The 19,181-nt window shown below is 42.6% G+C and overlaps 1 protein-coding gene across 1 annotated transcript in view; it reads right to left on the reverse strand.

Moving 5' to 3' along the window:
• Positions 1-7,168: 7,168 nt before the first annotated feature.
• The window catches only part of BACE2 (beta-secretase 2), a 48,223-nt gene continuing 36,210 nt past the window's right edge, over positions 7,169-19,181 (reverse strand). Inside the window, exons 6-9 of the mRNA XM_064405941.1 lie at positions 18,584-18,685; positions 15,065-15,214; positions 13,626-13,794; positions 7,169-7,907 (exon numbers count right to left, since the gene is read on the reverse strand). Coding sequence (XP_064262011.1) covers positions 7,654-7,907; positions 13,626-13,794; positions 15,065-15,214; positions 18,584-18,685 — 675 coding nt within the window. The 3' untranslated portion in view covers positions 7,169-7,653. The remainder of the gene's footprint in view (positions 7,908-13,625; positions 13,795-15,064; positions 15,215-18,583; positions 18,686-19,181) is intronic.

The raw sequence follows: 19,181 nt of genomic DNA on the forward strand, positions 1-19,181 counted from the left end.
AAGGTGCTCTGAAGATGATGGTAATTTCAAGAGCATAAGAGAAGTTTAAGCACAAGAAAAAGAATGAAAAGTTGTGAGCAGAGCTGTGTAACAATGGGGTCATGGAATGGTTTGGAAGCGGATTTTAAAAATCATCCAGTTCTGACGTGGACAGGGACAATTTTCTCTAGAATGGGTTGCTCAGAGCCCCCTCCAACACCTGAACATTTACAGGGATGCAGCATCCACAATTTCTAGGGGACACTTGTGACAGGACAAAAATAAGCAAAACCTGCCAGCTTTGAAGGAAAAATAGTAAACAGTTGGTTTAATATTTTAACATTAGTCAAGTAACTCCATGTTACTTGACTAATGCCCTAAATTTACAACATACACAATAAATACACGGTGCTGCCTCTAAAAAGCTCGGGACTTAAAATAATGGACTTTGTAAAGAAGTGTTCACGTGGAGGGAAGAGGGAGGTGATAAACAATCAGAAGACCCTAAGCTAAGGACCTTTGAGGTCGGATATTCAAAAAAGAAAATGAAAGGAACTTTGAAGGGAATTCAGGCAAAAAACCAGAAGTGCTGAAAGGGCGTGATGCCTTGGGAAGGCTGCCCTAGAGCAGAGGCTGGACAGAGTTAAAGAATAAAGCAGGGATTTATTCAAAGGATCTCCTCCATGGATCCACCTTGGGCAGCACCAGAGCCCAGCCAGGGCTGCACCCAGGGTGAACCCAAATGGTCCCAAAATGCACCCAAGATGAACCCAAATGGTCCCAAAATGCACCCAAGATGAACCCAAATGGCCCCAAAATGCACCCAGGATGAACCCAAATGGTCCCAAAATGCACGAGTGCTGCCGGGGTCTCTCCCTGGGCTCAGCTCTGCTCCATGTGCACATTGCAGTTCAGTGTCCAATCCCAGCTGCAGCCCCTGCAGTCCCATCCTGCTTGTTTTTCTCTTTGCAGCCCACGGGGTTTGTGCTCCTGGGCTGAGATTTGGATCATTTGTCCTTGGTGCCCAGCTGGGGCAGGAATTGTTTTGTCTCCCTGCTCTGTGCAGAGCTCACCATCCCATAATGTGAAGCTCAGACCCCACACTAAAGCAGCACAGGATCTGAAACACATAAAAGCTCAAACCTGAGGCATCAGGTTTCCAAGAGTAGGAAAACGCCGCTTGGGCTCCATCTGGCGAGGAAAGAGCGCGGAGCAGGGACTGGGGACAGGGACAGGGATTTGTGTCCCTTCCCCATCCTCATCCCAGGGCAGGAACAGCGCTGAGTATGACCCGGAACCATCAGCAGCTCCACCTTGTCAGCTTCATGCTTTATCTGCTCGGTTCTGCCCCGTACTGAAATGAAAAGTTGAAGCAGGAACATCTGTAATTCGGGAATAAACAGGAAAAAATCACTTCGGAGCTAAACTTGGCTGCCTCCCCCTCCTGCCAGGGTCAGATGGGATCTACACAGCCAGAAGTTGGAACTGAGAGTCACAGGAGGAATTTGGACGGATATAATTGATCAGCTTGGAAGTTCTTCTTAACAGTATTTTAAAAGACACACAGAATAGGTTGAAAGAATTAATCATTTATTTTGCGCAGCATAAAATCTGATTTTTTTACATAGTGTTTATCTGAAAATGGCAAGACCTGAAAGTACAAAGTATCAGTTTTTGGAAAATTGAGTAATGAGGCTTGACAGTAAGTGGGACAGAGATCATAACATAACCTGAAGATTGAATTAGAAAGACTAATACCCCTTTGTTCCAAAGTTTGATCCCATTTTCTTTTCGGTCAATGTTAAAAACATTGTCTAATAAAAACAAAACAAAACAACAGGTGAAGAAATGCCTCTGGAAGTTGACCTTAAAGGTGAAACCCTTTCCACACTTCCTGAATAACATAACAGTTATTGTAGTGTTAAAAGCCTTAAAAGATCTCTGCATCTCCATATAAAATTTGCAATAAAAAAATGTGAACTACCTGTTTTCAGGTGTAATTCTTAAACACTGAACTTTGTATAGTTTATGCACACACAGAGTATTGGCTACCAAAGGAATTTTTTCCAGCACATATTGCAGTAATCCACACCTTTGTGCTATCTAGAAATGATTATTTGTCTTTTTATTACCTCTAAACATTCTCAGCTCTGTTTTTTTTTTTTTTTTTTACCACAGAATTTTCCAAAGGACAACCATGCTGCAAATACAGCCATTTAAACATTCAGCTCCATAATCCCTCTCTGAAAACACAGGAATAAACAAGCCCTTTGCAGGTTTGACTTGGCCCTGTGAAAATCCCCCTCATCAGAGGGGGACAGGATGAGAGGATTGTTACAATGTCCTTTATTCAAGTGTTTTGCCTAAATACACATTGCTGTAAAATCAGAGCAAACTCAGTTGCTCAGCTGGAGTTTTTAGGACAAAAAATGTCATGGATGGAGCTCTCACAGCTCCTCGTGGTTCCCCTCTCCACCTCTGTACTTCCTGAGGATGGAGAAAAAGGAGAACATACAGGAGCAGGGCATATTTCCAAGTGGGATGTGAAAGAAGTCCAGGGATCATAATCAAATGCACAAAGGAGCTCTTGGCACACAGCAAAATTCAGGGACCATTGGCACAGGTAAAGTTCTGGCTCCAGTTCTTCTCCTAATGGCACTGCGGATATTTTCAGCCTACAGTTAATTTTTAAAACATTAAGGAACTGCTTTAAAACAGGTCTGTGAATGGTAAACAAGAAAAACATATATTTTGTTAGAAAGCTAAAATTGGAAAACAGAGATTTTGATCTTTTAGCAATGTTTTTTGGGGGGGAATGAGAAGGGGTGAATGGCCTAGAAGACAAATCAGAAAAATCAGATTTACAACCAGCGAATTAGTAGGACAGCAACTATGCTAAAATATGTTTACTTTAAGTGATTGTTATCAATTAAAAAAAAAAAAAAGAAGGGGAAGAAAACACTTATTGAGGGTTACGTCTTTTTAAATTCCAAAAATTACCTTTTGTGTTTTACTTTTTGTCTAAAGTAAAATTCCAAATTCTGCTTGTGCCTTCATGGTCTAATCTAAAATTCCCAGCATTTCAAAGACTACCTGACCACAAAGATCCAGCCAGATACAAACCATTCTTATATTACTACTGCACAGTCACTGATATCAGCATGTTTTATAATTTCCTGTCCTTTCCATTTCAAATGCCACTGGGGGTGAGAAACAGCACTGAGTGACATGGAGAGGGGAATATTCAGCAGCTGGGCAAGGATCCTCCCTAAAGAGGATTGTGTCCTGTGTTTACCTGGGAGGGGATAATTCCCAGTAGCACCAAAAGGCACCTTGGAGTGCTGGTTTCCAAAATATCCAGGCAGGTGGAGCCTTGCCAAAGGAAATGGGGACTGTTGGATGTTGCACCTGCAGCAGCTGCTGACTCCCTGTGGCTTTTGTGTTTTGGATCCACCTCACCCAGGGGTTTGGCTGAAGGCAAGTATTTCTGCTAGCATTCCCAAAGAGCCATAACCAGCATGCTGGATTACTCCCAAGCCTGGATTAGCACCTAATTAAGCCTGAAAAGCCAGCAAATTTAACTGGCTCAGAAGATTGCTCCTATCCCATTACCAATCTGTCTTCACTTCCCTCAACAGCAGCAAGGACTTCAGCAGCCAGAAATGAACAATTTATCAATCACAGAGTCAAGTTTGACAGGAGCTAATGTCTTGGTAAAAAGTACTGCTTTTTCTGAAAAGGCTCAATCTCTTATGCTCTTGCAATTCTTAATAAAGCTGAAGGCATCCTATTTATTTTTCTTTCTGTAATTTCTTTTAATTGCACCTCCATAGGTCACTGTACCAACACCTTTCATTACATCACTGATATTGCTATTTCCATTTGTGTCTGAGATGAGGATATGACAACCAACACCAGCCCAGTTGCTGGAAACCCCTATGGAAATCAAAGAAACTTCCAGCAGCACGATCATTTTTTAATAGTGGAAAATTTAAGGATCTCTCTTTCTCTCTTTGGAAATGTGCAGTGCTATGCATCTCTCACAAGCCTTTTAATATTTAAAAGGAAAAGTCTGGTAGACAAATGGCTCATCCTTCAGTAAGACAAAGCCAGCCAATACACAGCAAGCAACAGGATCAACTCATTGGTTGATTTTTGCTGATGAATTTTACAGCTGTTGACAACAGGAGATACCAAACCCCCTTGATACATTGCATTTAGGTCGATTCAACACAAACACAAACCTTCACCTTAAAAACGGAACAATCCCCTCCACCTAACTTCATTTACAGCACCTGAACAAAAGCCTTATTAAAATGCTCCGTTTCCCTTAGCATTTAAATTGCTCCAAAAAAATAATATTTCTAAAACTTGTGAAGGCAGCGGGATAGAATTAACCTATTCCCAGGGCTGGGCTCAAATTTAACCACTGGAACTCCAACCACACCCCCTCCAATCCCTGGCGATGGCACCGATGGTTTCGAATTACCTGCGAGGCTGCAGCCAGGGGAACGCAGCTTTCTAACACTTTCCAGGGATGTGGTGTTACATTCCCATCAGGGGAGAGCTGGGTCAGCAAGAAATATTGATATTTCTTACAAGGGATGGTTTGGAGGGCTGTGATTTGAAGCATCCTGTCTTTCATAACAAATAAAGGATATTTTTCTGTATCATCTTTATTCAATGCTCTGTTTTTTTTCACTCCCCTTCCCTCCCTTTATTTATTTTTTTCCTTAAGGTGTGGTTTATTCTCATTCTAACCTGAAGCTGGTTAACAGGAACATAATACATCTCACAACATATGTATATTTTTGAAATATATCAGGGAAAGAGATCATTATGAGTTACCAAGTGACTACACTTGGTTATAGTGTAGTCTATCACTGTGTTTCATCTTCCATACGAAACTGCTCGAAAGCATTATTTTTCTTAATGTATTGTAGGCTAAAAATGAACCCTCAAGGGTTTCCATTGCTCTCCTTGTTGCCAGAGCAACAAAGCAATGCTCACCTGAATTTCTGCCACTGTAAGTATCAATTTACAAGCCCAGATGAAGTTTGTGCTGCTCACAGGTGCCACTCACAGCAATTTTACTACAAGACACATTTTTAGTGTGAAGGAATGCCAGGAAAACTCCAGAATATATCAGCATTTCTACTTGGTTATTGCTCCTCTTAATTCAAGTGTTTCCCTTAAAATATCTTGACCAAGGATATTCAAAGGGAAAGGGTAATACTTAAATCTTTTATATGAAATCCAGTGCACTAAGAAGACTGTTCACCAACTCAGAAGAAATCTCATAAAAAAGCCCACTCAGAACCTTTCCCAATAAATTCCTTCCTAAAACTCTTTGTGGTGAGGAGATAGGAGGTTCTGAGGTGAGGGGAGCAGTGATGAAACTTTTTAAGAGCACACAATTTGTTTTCACTTTCTGAATTGAAAGAGGGTTTATTGTTTAACACTACCCATCCAAAATCCAAACTTGTTTCTGTTTGAAACAAGTGACAGAAGCACAACTCCTATTGCCATACTGTAGAAAAAGGAGGAACACAACTCTGAAGTTATTTGTTATGTGGAAAACCACAGCCAGAAGGACGTGGAACTCTTAATTAGAAGATGTTAATAAAGAGATATGGAAAATAGAACACTGAGAAAACAGTTAAGCTCTATGGCTTATTTAATGTAATTCACAATTTTTCTCCTCTTAGAAACGAAGAGGCAGAGGAAGAAGGAGACAATCTCAAAATTCCTTCCTGTCTCCAACTTCAAATTCCACAAGAAATCATTTTCAGACGTTGGATCACAGCATCAATTATTTCACTCTACTGAGCCAAGCAATCTGAAAGTGCAAGAATTGAAAAGAAAACCACAGGCACTTCCAGTTATGACATGAAAGACATAAGTTAGTTAAAAAAAAACCCCACAGTGTTTTATTGTCACACACACGACGTGCACCTCTGTAAATGCACCATTCCTAAAAAAAAAATAAAAAAATCTTTCCTTATTCCATGCAGAGTCAGATGCAGAGGCAGTGTGAATCACAGAGCTATATGAAGGGATTTTGGGCAGAAAATTGTCTAGGCAAGGGATTGAGAAATTCAGAGCTAAGCTTTTTTTTTATTTCTTCATTTCCCATACAGATATGCAAACTGCTCTGCTATCAAAATGAAAAGGAATATTTTTTCCTTTTTTTTATGTATAAAAAAAATCCTCAGCCTTGCACTGTTTCTCTTTCCAATCCAAACTCTTAGGCCAGTGTTACAGAGAAGCCTGCAACTAGAGAAAAGAGAAATTGTCCTATCTGCAAAGAAAACACCTTGTTCTGACCTCAGCATGATGATCTGCTCTTGCAGAATGGCAGCCTGGTCAAATACATCCTCCCCTGCTCTCTCCACTATTGTTTCCAGTCCCACCACGGGTTTGTTTTCAGCCAGGCAGGACACACACACTTTTCATTTGATGATTGATGCCAAACTGAAAAACAAGCCAGCATAAAGACTTTCACTTCACAGCCTGTCCATAAAGACAGGTACTTCTCCTTTGAATTTCTAGGTTGCTGAGCTCAGCCAAATTAAAACAAACAAAAAAGTTGTTGTTTTTATATTGTTTTCTTTCTGTTACACTCTCTCTAGAAGTACAGCAGAACACAGACCTTGCTGTCTTGTCTGTCCATACATATGCAGATCAGCCTTTTCTAAATCTCAAACTCAGAAAAAAACAACAAAACCCCACACAAGGCGGGGGGAAACAAAAAGGTTTCTTTTTTTCTTTTTTTTCCTTTTTTTTTTTTATTGTACACCAAAGTGGAAAATCATGAAGTATTGATTTTTATAAAATCCCAAAAAATTCAAAGCCAAGTAGTTCCATTTGGTTGTATGGAGCATCTTTTGTGCTTCAAGACCAGTTCTAATCCACACACTCACCAGTGGTAGCATCCTTGTAAATTAAGAGAGGTAGTCTTGTTTTACTCTAAGGCTGAACAAGTTTGTTTCCCAGTTTTCACCACCTTGGACTATATTTTGTTACAGCTCTCAAGGAGGGCGACCCTCTCAAGTGGCAGCAGAGATCTTGAGGGAAAGAAACCACAAACCAACATTTCTTCTTGATCTCCCTGGCTTTTTCTCTGCTGCTTAAGTCTGACTTTTCTCCCTCCCCCACACCATAAGCACAGTTTCAAAATAAACTGATGTAAACAGAAAGCAGTATTCATTTAATGCAATTAATAAGAAAGATTATTATTTTTTCTCTTTTTCTACAGTCAGGGCTCGATTAGTTAGAAAATACTGACAGCTCCTTTTTTTTTTTTGTGAAAGAGAGATGGACAATTTTGTTCAGACAGTGGAAGAACATCACGGCGTGGTTTTTTATCTTTTTTTATAAACTTGTTTTCTTTTTTTTTTTTTTTAAAGAAGGTACTGTAGAGAGCATAAAGGCTCACTGTACTGCAGTAGCAAATCCAGTACCGTAGCACTTCAGAGGTGGTTAACAGTGCTTTGGTTCAGAACCGGTGTTAGAAAATAAAGCTATAAAAGTCACGATGCAGGGTATTTGGTGGGATTTTCAACAGCGTTTTGGAGGAACGTAGAAGGGACTGAGGAGGCATTGGCTTCTTCCCCTGGGCAGAGCTCTTTGTCCTTGGTCCCGTTTTTAAGTCTGTTTTTGGGATCCAGCCTCTCATTTCCAGCGGTGGCGCACGAGGGAGGACTCGTCGTTGACCACGTCGTTGTCCGTGTAGCGGTGCTGGCAGCGCGGCGGGATGAGCAGCAGCACCATCAGCACCAGCAGGATGATCCCACACAGGCTCATCAGGGCGTAGGAGGCGATCCAGAGCACGGGCTCGTGGAAGGAGACGCTGGAGACGCAGTTGCTGGCCACGTCTGCCGTGGTGAAAGGGCCCTCGATCTCAGAGACGGGCGAGCCGTCCGCTTCTGGGGGGGACAGAAAGGAAAGGATCAGGTCTGCAGACACCAGTTAAAAAGTGCTTGTGTATCCCTCTGCCATCACACACATCTCGGCACACTCGTGTTTTACCACATTTCTCATTGCAATTAAAATGTGTCCTAGGTTGGAAATGGGTGTGTGTGTTCTATTCCTGTCTGTGGGGCAGCTCTCTGCTGTTCATGGGGAAGTTTTTTCTTTCTCTCTCCCACAGCCAATCCTCCCTCCAGGAGATCTCTGCTGTCCATGGCCACTGAGTGTCCCTGCAGGGCTGATCAAATTCCAGCATCCCATGGGGAGATGCTCCGCCCAGGGCAGGAGCCAAGCATTCCTACCTGGATACAATCTGAGCCTGGAACAGCACAGCAGCCTTTGCCCACTGCATTCCCAGAGGAGCAGCTTTCTCCTGCCCTGCATTCCCAGAGGAAGAGCAGGCCCATCTCCAGCAGCCCTGGAGCTGCAGAGGAAAACTGCAGCCTTGTGCAGGATCCCTGCTCCAGCAGAAGCACAGCTGGCACTGCAGGAGGGCTGAGCCATCATGGGATGGGACTGTGCCACCACCCTGACCCACAGGGTAACAGCTCCTATTCTAATTCTGTCAGTGTTATTTTGTATTTTTATTTTTATTTTCCTCCCTAATAAAGAACTGTTATTCCTATTCCCATATCTTTGCCTGAGAGCCCCTTAATTTAAAATTTTTCAGAGGGAGGGGGTTTACATTTTCCATTTCAGGGAAGGCTCCTGCCTTCCTTAGCAGACTCCTGTCTGTTCAAACCAAGAAATAATGCAAGAACCCTGTGTTTATAGAAAGGGACTCTGAAGCATAAGGCAACTGTGACTCTCTCACATCTCCACAGGCTGTCTAGAAGAGGACAGACATTTCAATCAGTCAAAGCCCAAACCACTGGATCACTTTTTTACTCTGCACTGATCTTTCAAAAATATCAATTTAAATATCCTACAACATCCACCCTGGTGTAGGGCAGGGCCTGGGCAGTTTTTTGCTTGTTTCTGGCATTTCCAACAACTGGAAAAGCACCTCAGGTGATGCTTTGATCTTCTGTCCTTGCTGTCTTCTTAGGGAGCAGCAAGAAGGTTCATCAGCTTCACAGATACCTGAAAGGACTTTATCCTAAACACAAGGTGCAGTGAGGAAAGCAGCACAGACACTCTTGTGGATGAAAATCCAGGAGGAAGGGGAGGTGAGGCAGGAGAGCTGGGTGACAGATGTCCACAAAAAGGGAGTGGAGGAGAGGAAGGTCAGAGTCAGGAGTGAGGAACAGGGACATGAAGGAGCAACAGTGCTGGGCCAGGAGAACTAACCCAGCAACTCAAAAAATGATGACAAAGTTAAGGCAAGAAGCAGTCATAATTTGCTTCTCTAATCAGCCACTTTCACGACACATCTGAATATTTTTTCATGAAGGCCCCAGTTTTAACTGTCCTGTCTACTTCTCACACATTTTACATACAGGCACACTGCTGCCCGATTGGAAGTGATCCCATCTACTAAAAACTGTATCTCTTATTTTCACATGTCTTAGTCACAACTGCTGAAACCACATTTAAAGAGATTACCATAAACTACCCTCTTGCAATGGAGCAGGGAGCCTGGATTTTGCAAAGGTGACCTTTAAGGTTCTTCAGGTTTAAAATAAAATGCAGGACAGGTTGGTTGCTTTATCTGCATAGATTTTGGTCATTATTCAGTCTCTGGCCTCATAAGACATTGCATTATTTTGATATTTAGGTTCTGTTGGACTTAATTCAATTTAATTGTGGGCTGGTGTTGAAAGGGGCACCCTCACTCCTGTCCCTCACAGCCCCGTTCGTGTTGGTGGAGGGAATGGGAGGCTGCAACTCACAGATCAGATGGGTAACTAACCTTCACAACAAACAAAATGCCCAAACAAGGAATTTTCTGTGGAATCACTCATCTGAACCAACCCCTTCTCCCCTCCTGTGAGTGGGAAGACTCCTTTAGCAGGAATATGCAGTGAGAGCAGACTGGGGGCACCCGAGGCTGCACCCACGAGGACCCTGGCACTGGTGAATAACCAAACACCCACTCCCTAAACTCATTAGATGGTAAAATTCTGCCTAGAAGGTGTGTGGAAGAAATCCTTTTTGTCCAGAGCCCCAGGACTGCACTTTGCAATTATTTCTTATGCAGTTATTTCTTCTGGACATCTCACCCACTCACACCATTGGTTTGTCTCTATGAAGTTCTGCAGCAGCACCAAACTCAACCACATTTAACACCAATTTCAAATGCAAGGCCTAAATATCATTACTTAGCTGTATTTTGAAGAAGTGGGGGGGAAAAGAAAAAGCAGTACAGTTTTCCACCTTGGAAATAGCTTTGAAAATAAACAGTCTCTAATTACTCATTATTTGGCTCCAGAACAATAATTACTCCTATTAAAGAAGACAACACAAAACTGTTGCCATAGTGGCTGACATTTTAAATTGCATTTTGAGAATGCTTGATAGCAGCACAGCCTCTGCTTTCTTCCCTCCAAAAGAGAAAAAAGTTTTCCCTCACACTCTTCCACCCCCAGAGAAATTGAGAGGAAATTTACCTAAATTGTTCAAAGAAGCCCTGAACATAAACTAACAGTCACAGCATATCACACATTAACTGAATTAGAGGATTTTGATGTATTATTTTAGAATATCTGGTGATACCTAACTACAGAACTTGTATAACCTTGAAAAAATGAGATTTTCTTCATAGTTGATAATTACAGGACAAAAAGGATGCCTCTGGAAAAACGCTGTTTTCCAACATTTGTGTAGAACTCAACACGTGCTAACTCACCACTTGGGTGGTTACAAAAGCAGTACACCTGGAATTAGATAAAATTCATCATAGACTTGCAAAGTACATTTTTGAAAGGGGCCCCTGGAAGTCATCTACACCAGGATCCTACTCAGAGCAGGACTGTCAGCATCAACAGATCAGTTCTGCTGCAGATTTATCCAGCCAGGCCTTGTAAAACACCGAGGATGGGGACCCTGTTTCAGTGCTGTGCCACCCACCTGGTAAAGAAAGAACTCCTCATGTCCAACGTTCCTGAATGTCCCTGGTAGATGCTGCTCTTTGTTATGTAATGTCATTTTCACTTACCTTGGCTTGCATTCAGCTTAGGGCCCACCAAAACCCCAGTTTTTTTTCCCACTGGCCTATTTATTTTTTCCTGATTTTTTTTGGTTTTTTTTGCTTGGAAAGGGACCTTAAAGATTATCTAGTCTGAACACCCTGCCATGGGCAGGGAACTTTCCATTAGACCAGGTTGTTCAAAGCCCCATCCAACCTGGCCTTCAACATTTCCAGGTTGCTTCACTAAAACCAACTTGATCTGAACATTCTGTCTCAAGAAGGGACCTGACCCAAAAACCTGTCCTAGTCATCCTGTAAACACTAGGTTATCAACAGGCAACTCAAAATTATCTGTCTGAATAAGTCTAAAAGGGTTTCATGTAATGAGGAAAAGGCAAATATCTTGCTACAATGGAAGAGCTTCCTGCAGCTATCTAACTTTCCTCATGCTTGGTACATCCTGGAGAATGAAAATGGTCCAAGGAATAACGTGGGAAAAGCCAGTTCTCATCTCTAGCCAAGTCTGAAAAGTAACCTGGAAGTTCAATGAAATTAAGGTTTTTAGTCCTGTTCCCATAATGTTTGTATTCATCACGTACAGCTCTAACACCTTACAAAATCAATTTGCTTTAATTTAATGTTCACACTAAGAAAGCAAAAGTCATTGCAAAGCCACACTGAACGGTCTTTAACATTCCTCTGTTTCTGAAGATTGGAGACACCAGTAATTCAGTTTAATTTATGCCCACGAGCTGCCTAGAAGGCTCCAAATAAATGCCATTAACACAGTTGCTATGGAGGGCAGGGCTGGCCTCCACGGGAAGCTCCATCCCTCACGCTGCACTCACAGCGTGGCTCTCTCATCAAAGTGCTGTTAAATCTGGAAGCCACAAGCTGTGAAGGAGTGAAACTCAGCATAGCTGGCACAATGCAGCAAATGTCATCTGCCTCGTGTGAGTGGAATCTGGCAGCTCCGTGCGTCTCGTCTCAGCTGATTCCTCGGGAAGCCGAGCTCCCGTGATGCTGGGTGAGACACGTGCAGAAAACGTGGACAAGGAGACCAGGAGGAGATGGCTTGGGGCACCAGCTGGGTGCAATCACATGTCCAAGCTCATGGAAATTCCAGTGGCAGCTCTGCCCAGCAAGCTCAGTTCTTCCTCTCTGGCAGAACTACGCGAAGTGGTCAAACTGTGCTTGCAGGGAGCAATATGAACACCAAGGTGTTGCTATTATGGTTCCCAGGTTATTTTTCTCACCAAAGAAGGGCTGGCAAAGCAGTTCTAATGCACAGCAGCTGCCTGGTGTCCCCTGCTGACCATGCATGGTCCATGTGTTCTGTCTGATGCCCCTTCCTCCCTGCACTGATGGCTGCAGCCGGACAGGGGCAGGAGCTCCACACTTGCTCCAGCTGCAGGCAGAAGGCACCAGGAAAAATGAAAAGCAGGAAAACCTGGCCTGCAGTATTTGTCCAGTCACACTCTCCTGCCAGATGCATTCAAAATGTGTCTTTCATCACTGCCTGGCACCTCACAGAAGTGTCCATAAAGCAACTCATATCAATATCCAGATTTTCTCTGGGAGCGAGCTCAAAGCCAACAAGTCTGAGCTTGTTAATAATGGAGATATTAAAAAAAATTTAAAAAATTAAGCTTTAAAACTGTCCTCAGCTAGTATCTCTGTTTTTCCCCTCTATGATTGCATTAAGAACTCCAGTCCTAACTACCTTCTTAAAACCTTAAAGAAGCACTGCCAGTCCCAGTCCTTTTCTCAGGCAAACCTCAGGTGAGACAATATTTTTCAGGGCATAGACCATTTTCCTGTTTGGGACAGAGACCAGAATGTGGGTGTACATCCTTCCCCTCCTCTCCCACTTGGAGGTTCTTGTGATGTCAAAGCAATGTCTGAACAACAAGGGGAGGAAACCCCAAAACTTGGGTTTTAGCTACCCTTGGTGGGAGAAGAGAAATCATGAAAATTAACCAGCACAGTGAAATCAGCCAGAAATGATGAGCTTCCTCCCATCTCCTCAGCAGCTAGTTAATAAATTAATGGCTTTCAGCTTACAATGAGAAAAGTAGTTTGTTTAGAATTAACACAAACACTACGAGTCTTAATGTGAGTCCCATTTTCACCTCAGCTCTTTCTTTGCCAATTTCTGAGGGGCTGAACAGGCTCAATTTACATTAACAGAAAAGTGTGAGTAAGGCACTTCTCTGCACACTGCAAGAGCTGGTTGAAGAATCCATTTATGCACAGATCAGAGTAGGAACCAGCCCAAAATGAAGCTGCATTAAAAACAGAGACTCATCTGAGGTAACTGCTGGGGAAACTGCACACACAGATGTCCCAGAAAGATCATCTCTGTGAGAGGGAAAAACCCAGCACAGAGACCCAGAGTTGAGGCTGATTCACTTCATGCCAAAAGATTTTGCAATACAGTTTTGGTTTCCTTTTCTTGTTTTTTTAATTCCTTTGAAATGTGAATAGCTTGGAATTTCTTCAAAACACACTGCAGGAGTACCCACACTCTCTGCCAACAGATAAGTGGCAAAGGTGTTTCTCTGATTTTCCTCGCTCCCCAAATCCTGAGAATTTTTCCTCTTACCTGCACAGGGACTCACTGCAAAGCCCACTCTCCTCTGGGCTCTGTCAAAGATGACATAAAACCCTTCCATGACTGTAGCACCAATGACCAGAGCGTTTGTGGAGGAGGAGATGCCGAATCGGTAGCACTGCAAATTATCTCCTATCACAAGGATGGGCTGAATGTAAAGCTGTAAAAAAGAAAATAAAAAAAAAATAAATTAGAAAATTAAAAAAAAACAAAAAAACCCCCCAAAAAACTAGAAGCCAGAGTGTAAAAAGCAACACCTCACAGCAGGTAGGAGTTCAGACTTTTTCACTTTATAGTTCAGGCACGCAAATTCCACGGGGAATAGAGTATGGATAGGGGTAAACAGATTTTTGTACATGATTTAAAACTGGTCAAAGCTAACAGGCAGGTAAAGAGGTAAGGCTGGTGGATTCTAAAATGAGTTTGAACACAGTCAGTCACTACATGCAGGTCAACAGCAAATTCTCGAGATTCTCACTTTTTACCATATTTTCCATAAGGGAAGGATGGCTGAGGCAGAACCTGGGAGATGAACTCAAATTAGAGAATAATTAATTATTAAAAGAATTATTAGGATGGAGTTGATTCAGAGAGCATTCAGTGTCAGCTTCAACGTTCTAGATTTTATAAATTCAAGTCAGATTTCACCCCCTGTCTCCTCGGGGAAGATGAATGATTGCCAAGCTACATGATCAATACAGAAAAAGCTTATCATAAGGCTTTACTATATTTCAAGTTAAAATGTACTTAATAGGTTCATTCTTCCCTTTGCTCCTGCCTGTCCCTTGAGGTAAAAGAATGTATTAGTAATGTTAGACAATACCAGCCTGTACTGGAACTTACAGTGGGAGGAGAAGGCAGAGAAGAAAAACAAAAGTGGCACATTATATTCTAAATATAATGGTACGGATGGAATATTAATAAAAGATAAACCAGGCGAGTTACAGAAACTGGTGAAGAGCTCACAAAGGGTCATTGCCCAGATTTTCATATTCAGAAGAAGTGCTCCAACTCAAAATGCCACGAGAAACAAATCAATTCCCTTCCCCAAACGAGAAGATCAAAACGAGCAGAGACATTCTGTATTGACAATCTGATGTGGCCAAAGCTCATGAAAACAAAACAGAAACTTGCCTATTTTTCCTAACAAATTTAAAAAAAATAATTCCCAACTGGAATTGGGAGGACTGGATGGACTGCACTGGGAGGGAAACTGTGCTTTGTCCCTTTCTTTTTTGCTTTTAGGTTTGACAAGTTTGTTATTTTCCCTATTTAAAAACTGATTTTTAAAATTTGATTAAAAAAGGTTTTCCTTGCATGCAATAAGCCAGTTCCCTGTCACTGCTAAAAACAGCTCCTATTTTTAAAGAGTGCGTGCTTTATAATAGTAAAAATAAATGCAGAGATGAATAAACAAAGAAGGTTGAGACCTGTGGTAGGATAGAGATCCGAAACGACCTACTGGAGTTTTCATCCCTCAGGTAAATGGAGAGTTTGGGAAATAAGGACCAAGGTTTTTCAGTTCTATCCCAGCATGCAAGCTGTGTACCAGTCCAGAATTCAGAAGAGAATTCTTGTATCTGAAAAACAAACCAACCAAACAAAACTGTACTTAGAGATTACAGCCATTTTGATAAATTTTTGTGAATGATCACTGCTACTATTTGATACTTCTTTAATTTCCATGGGGAAATTCAAGAACACAAATCTGAGCTGCTTCTTTAAGGACAAAGGCAAAAACCCAAACCCCAACACCCACACCGAGGTGTGCCATGACCCATCATGACCTGGAGAAGGGGGAAGAGGCAAAAACAAGTTTAGCTCTCCCTTCCCTCCCCATTTTTGTCCCATTATTTCCTCTACTGCAGTGAACACGTGGCCTCCCTGAGCAATCACTTCCACAGTGGGATTTTACTGCCTCCCTCCCTCCCCTCAGACCAAACACCAATGGTTTTGCATTTTGCATTCTATAAAAAACACAAACCAAAACACAAACCACGTGAATATATCATGAGATAATGAGGTCACCTCCCTTCCTCATGCACCTACAGCTCCTTACTCAGCCTCAGAGTTTTGAAGCCAAGGGCTAAGCCAAAAATCTCCTGGCATCTGAGGAAGTCAAGGTTTGCTGTAATGGAAAGAAACACACCCTTTGTCTCTTTTGGAGCCCTGTCACTCCCTGCCAGGACAACCTGACAAGCTTTTGAAATAAAACTGATCAACAGTATTTTGTAACATATCCATGGAACTAACAAAACAAAAAGCCAACCCCTACAGAGTTTGTTTGGCTAAGACAAACATCTTGCTCAATGTTCCTGCTCCCTGAAGCTGACCTGCTGACAGATCTGAGCAAAACCCTTCCTCATTTTACCGCATTTCTTTGGCTGGTTCTTGTTCCCCCACAAAGCAGCAGAAGGGAGGAGCTTGGATGGGCTGAATGGTTCCCCTCTGGGTGAGGGAAAAAGAGGAAATCCAGTCTCTGCACTCTCCTCATTTCTATTTATCTGTGATGGATTATTCTGTAAGCATCAGCTCATTCATTAAAATATGGCATTTTACAGGTGACAGGCACTCACCCACTGCCACACCTGCCAATGAAGTGTTTGTTAGGGCTGCATTGAGACTCCTTCCCATTTCCAGGTGCTCTGCTCTGTTCTTGGGCCTCAACAAGCACAGACTCATGTGAACAAGGAGATTTCCCACCATGAACAGCCTTTCTACCCTCAGCTCTCAGCTCCTGCTGAAGTGCATCCCTTGGCACGGGGCAGAACACTCTTCCCTCACCGCTGGGTCCCAGGCCAAACCTGCTGAGAAATGCAGTCCTCCTCTCTTTCCTTTTTGTCTTGAAAAGCAGATGTGAGAAAAACTGCAAGGTACCACCCAGCCAGGTCAGGCCAAGCCTATGAAGTGCTCTGTTTGAAGTGCCTGCTTTAATTTCCCAGAATGACTGCTTAATGAAATGCATTTCTCTCCCTTCCTTCTGCACGCTGCAGCAACGCATGTGGGAGATTGGAGTGCATGATCCCCAAAAGGCTACTAAAATAAAGATTTTAGGATTATCTGAGCCTTCCTTCATTCAACTCTTTAACTGGCCATTGTATTCCTGCTGTCCTGACTTCAGCTCAGTGAGGTGTAGTAGGTGTTCCCCCCTCCCTGGCTCATCTCTGCCCATCTGCCAAAATCACCACCCTTCAACACCAAACTGCATCACAACAGCTGCTCCCTGAAAGCCTTCAGTCCAAATAATTTAAGTTAAAAAAAAACCATCTGCACCACTAAAGAGCACAGAGCTCACAGCCTTGTTTTTGAACTGAGCTGAAGAAAGAAATGTGTCACAGACAGTTATCCCAGTTTATCTGAGGGGGAAATAACATCTGGCTGGGCTGCTCATAACAAGCTAGGAGGAGCAGGAACTTGTTAACCTGGCTCACCTGTGGTCAGAAAAGTATGTCTGACTACAGCAGATGATTTTTTTTTCCAGTGGTACATCTCCTGCCAGAAGCACAGAGCCGCAGTACAATTGCTGAAAATACCCATTTTCCTGACATTGCTCCTACACAGCTGGAATCCCATCCCTGCACCCTGTAACTACTTTCTTATTTAGTAGACTATCTCCTTTGTTTAGAGCTGTCAAAGTAAATTCTGGGCTGTGTGGAGGGAAAGGGGTAGAGCAGAAAGGTCCTAGAGATTTAAAAGAACTAAAAAAAAAAGCTACTTTATGCATTTTTAATAGGAACACAGAAAAAAAAAATCAGAGTGAATGGTTCTCCTCTAATACCTTATTGATCTATCCACTGTTTCCTTCTGAAGTGGAAGGCCCCAGTTCAAATGTCCTGACCAGCATCAGAGGGGAGTGTGGATCACTGTGACCACTCCCCAGGAGGATTCCTTATCCACAGGGTGATACTACAAGAGCTCCTGGGCTGGCTTCTTTCAATTCTCCCCCCACAAGGACTGAAATTGTTCCAGTCATCACTTAAGTGCTGTGCAAAGAGGAGAACTCGTAACTGGTACATTTATTTCAGATGCTGGACATCTGCAGGCAGTGAAGGACACTTCATGCCAAATCTCTGCTCTCCATCAAGCAGGAGAAAGGATCTCAATCTTGAATTATCAGCACACTTTAGGCAAACTCTGTCTTTGGGGCAGCTGCTTTGCTGTGTTTCCTGTGATTTGCATCAACAACCACTGGCTGATTGTGAGTCCATGACAAAAATACTGAGTCTGTTCACACTGAAATAGCTGGTGTTTATTCTTCCTCTTTAACCTTCTTGGTGCTGTTCCTTGAGTTGAACAGAAATTTATGAATAGTTTTTATTAACCAGAAAATGCTGCTTCAGCCACTCTGCACACAGAGAACTCCACCATTCCCATGCCCTACTTCTAAAGCCCACTCTGTTTCCAAAGAAAGATGCTTTTGAACATAAATAATTCAATAATGAAGGTCAAAAGCAGCTTTATTGATATGAATAACCCTAATGAATGGCATTTATTCTAGACAGCACTAAGAATTATACTTGGAAAGGAACTGCTTGCAGCAGCAGGTTCTCGTACTTTATAAACACTCTGTTTTGAATGAAAAGACTGATTTTTGCACTCTTAATACTTTGAATCAGAGCAACAGGGATTATGTCTGTGTTTCTGAAATGCTTAGAATAAAATACACAATTTCTGCCCTATTTCTGATGCATTTCCATACTCACACTTCTTGTCTGCACTTGTGCCCCCCCCTTTTCCCTCCTCCCTTATTTTTTTCCACCTCTCCCTTTCCATCAAAGGCCATCAGTCATTCCTCCCTTATTAACAGGGCTGGACCAGGGAAGGCTCTGCTCCCCTCAGGTGAAAAACCCCTGACTTGCAAGGCAAGGCAGCAGAGCTGAGACCCCTTTCAAAGACCCTGTGATCCTTGAATTTCACATTTCTGAGCAGGTTTCATGGCATTTTCTTACCAGGGACGTGCGAGCTATTGCCTGCACCACAGCACTGAAGACTTTCTCTGGCAGTCGAAGGAGAGTGGTTCCACTGTCTACTATGGCTTTATCAGCATTGTACTGGGGAGGGGAGACAAAAAAAAGAGAGAGAGAAGTTGTACTCTGTAGTTACTGTAATGGAGATCCCACTGTCTCCTGAGCAGAACAAAGCTGCTCCTTTTTGGCAGCTGCCTCCCCAGAACTGCATGTCAGACTTGTCAGCAGCTCTCTCCAGCTGACAGCTTCAATTCCAGTGAAATCTGAGAGCAAAAAAAAAAGCAAGATACTATCAGGCTAGACACAAGAGTGGGTTTATCTGCGCTGGTCAGGAAATTACTGTGTCACCACAGCTGGTGCAAATGGTCACAGTGCTGTAAAAAAGTGAATTCTGGCCCCTCTCAGAGGGAGCAAAAGCATTTTAATATTCAGTAGGCAGGTGTTAAACACCCTGATGCAGCTCCCAAGCCCTGAACCAAGATCTCTGCTAGCATGAGGAGAGCTCTGGTTTAAACATAGCAGCCTGTTTTAATGGCTGGCATATCTAATCTAAGAATAAGCAGAAAAAATTAAGCCTTAT

This window comes from Passer domesticus, chromosome 2 (assembly GCF_036417665.1).
Source record: "Passer domesticus isolate bPasDom1 chromosome 2, bPasDom1.hap1, whole genome shotgun sequence".
Classification (NCBI taxonomy): Eukaryota; Metazoa; Chordata; class Aves; order Passeriformes; family Passeridae; genus Passer; species Passer domesticus.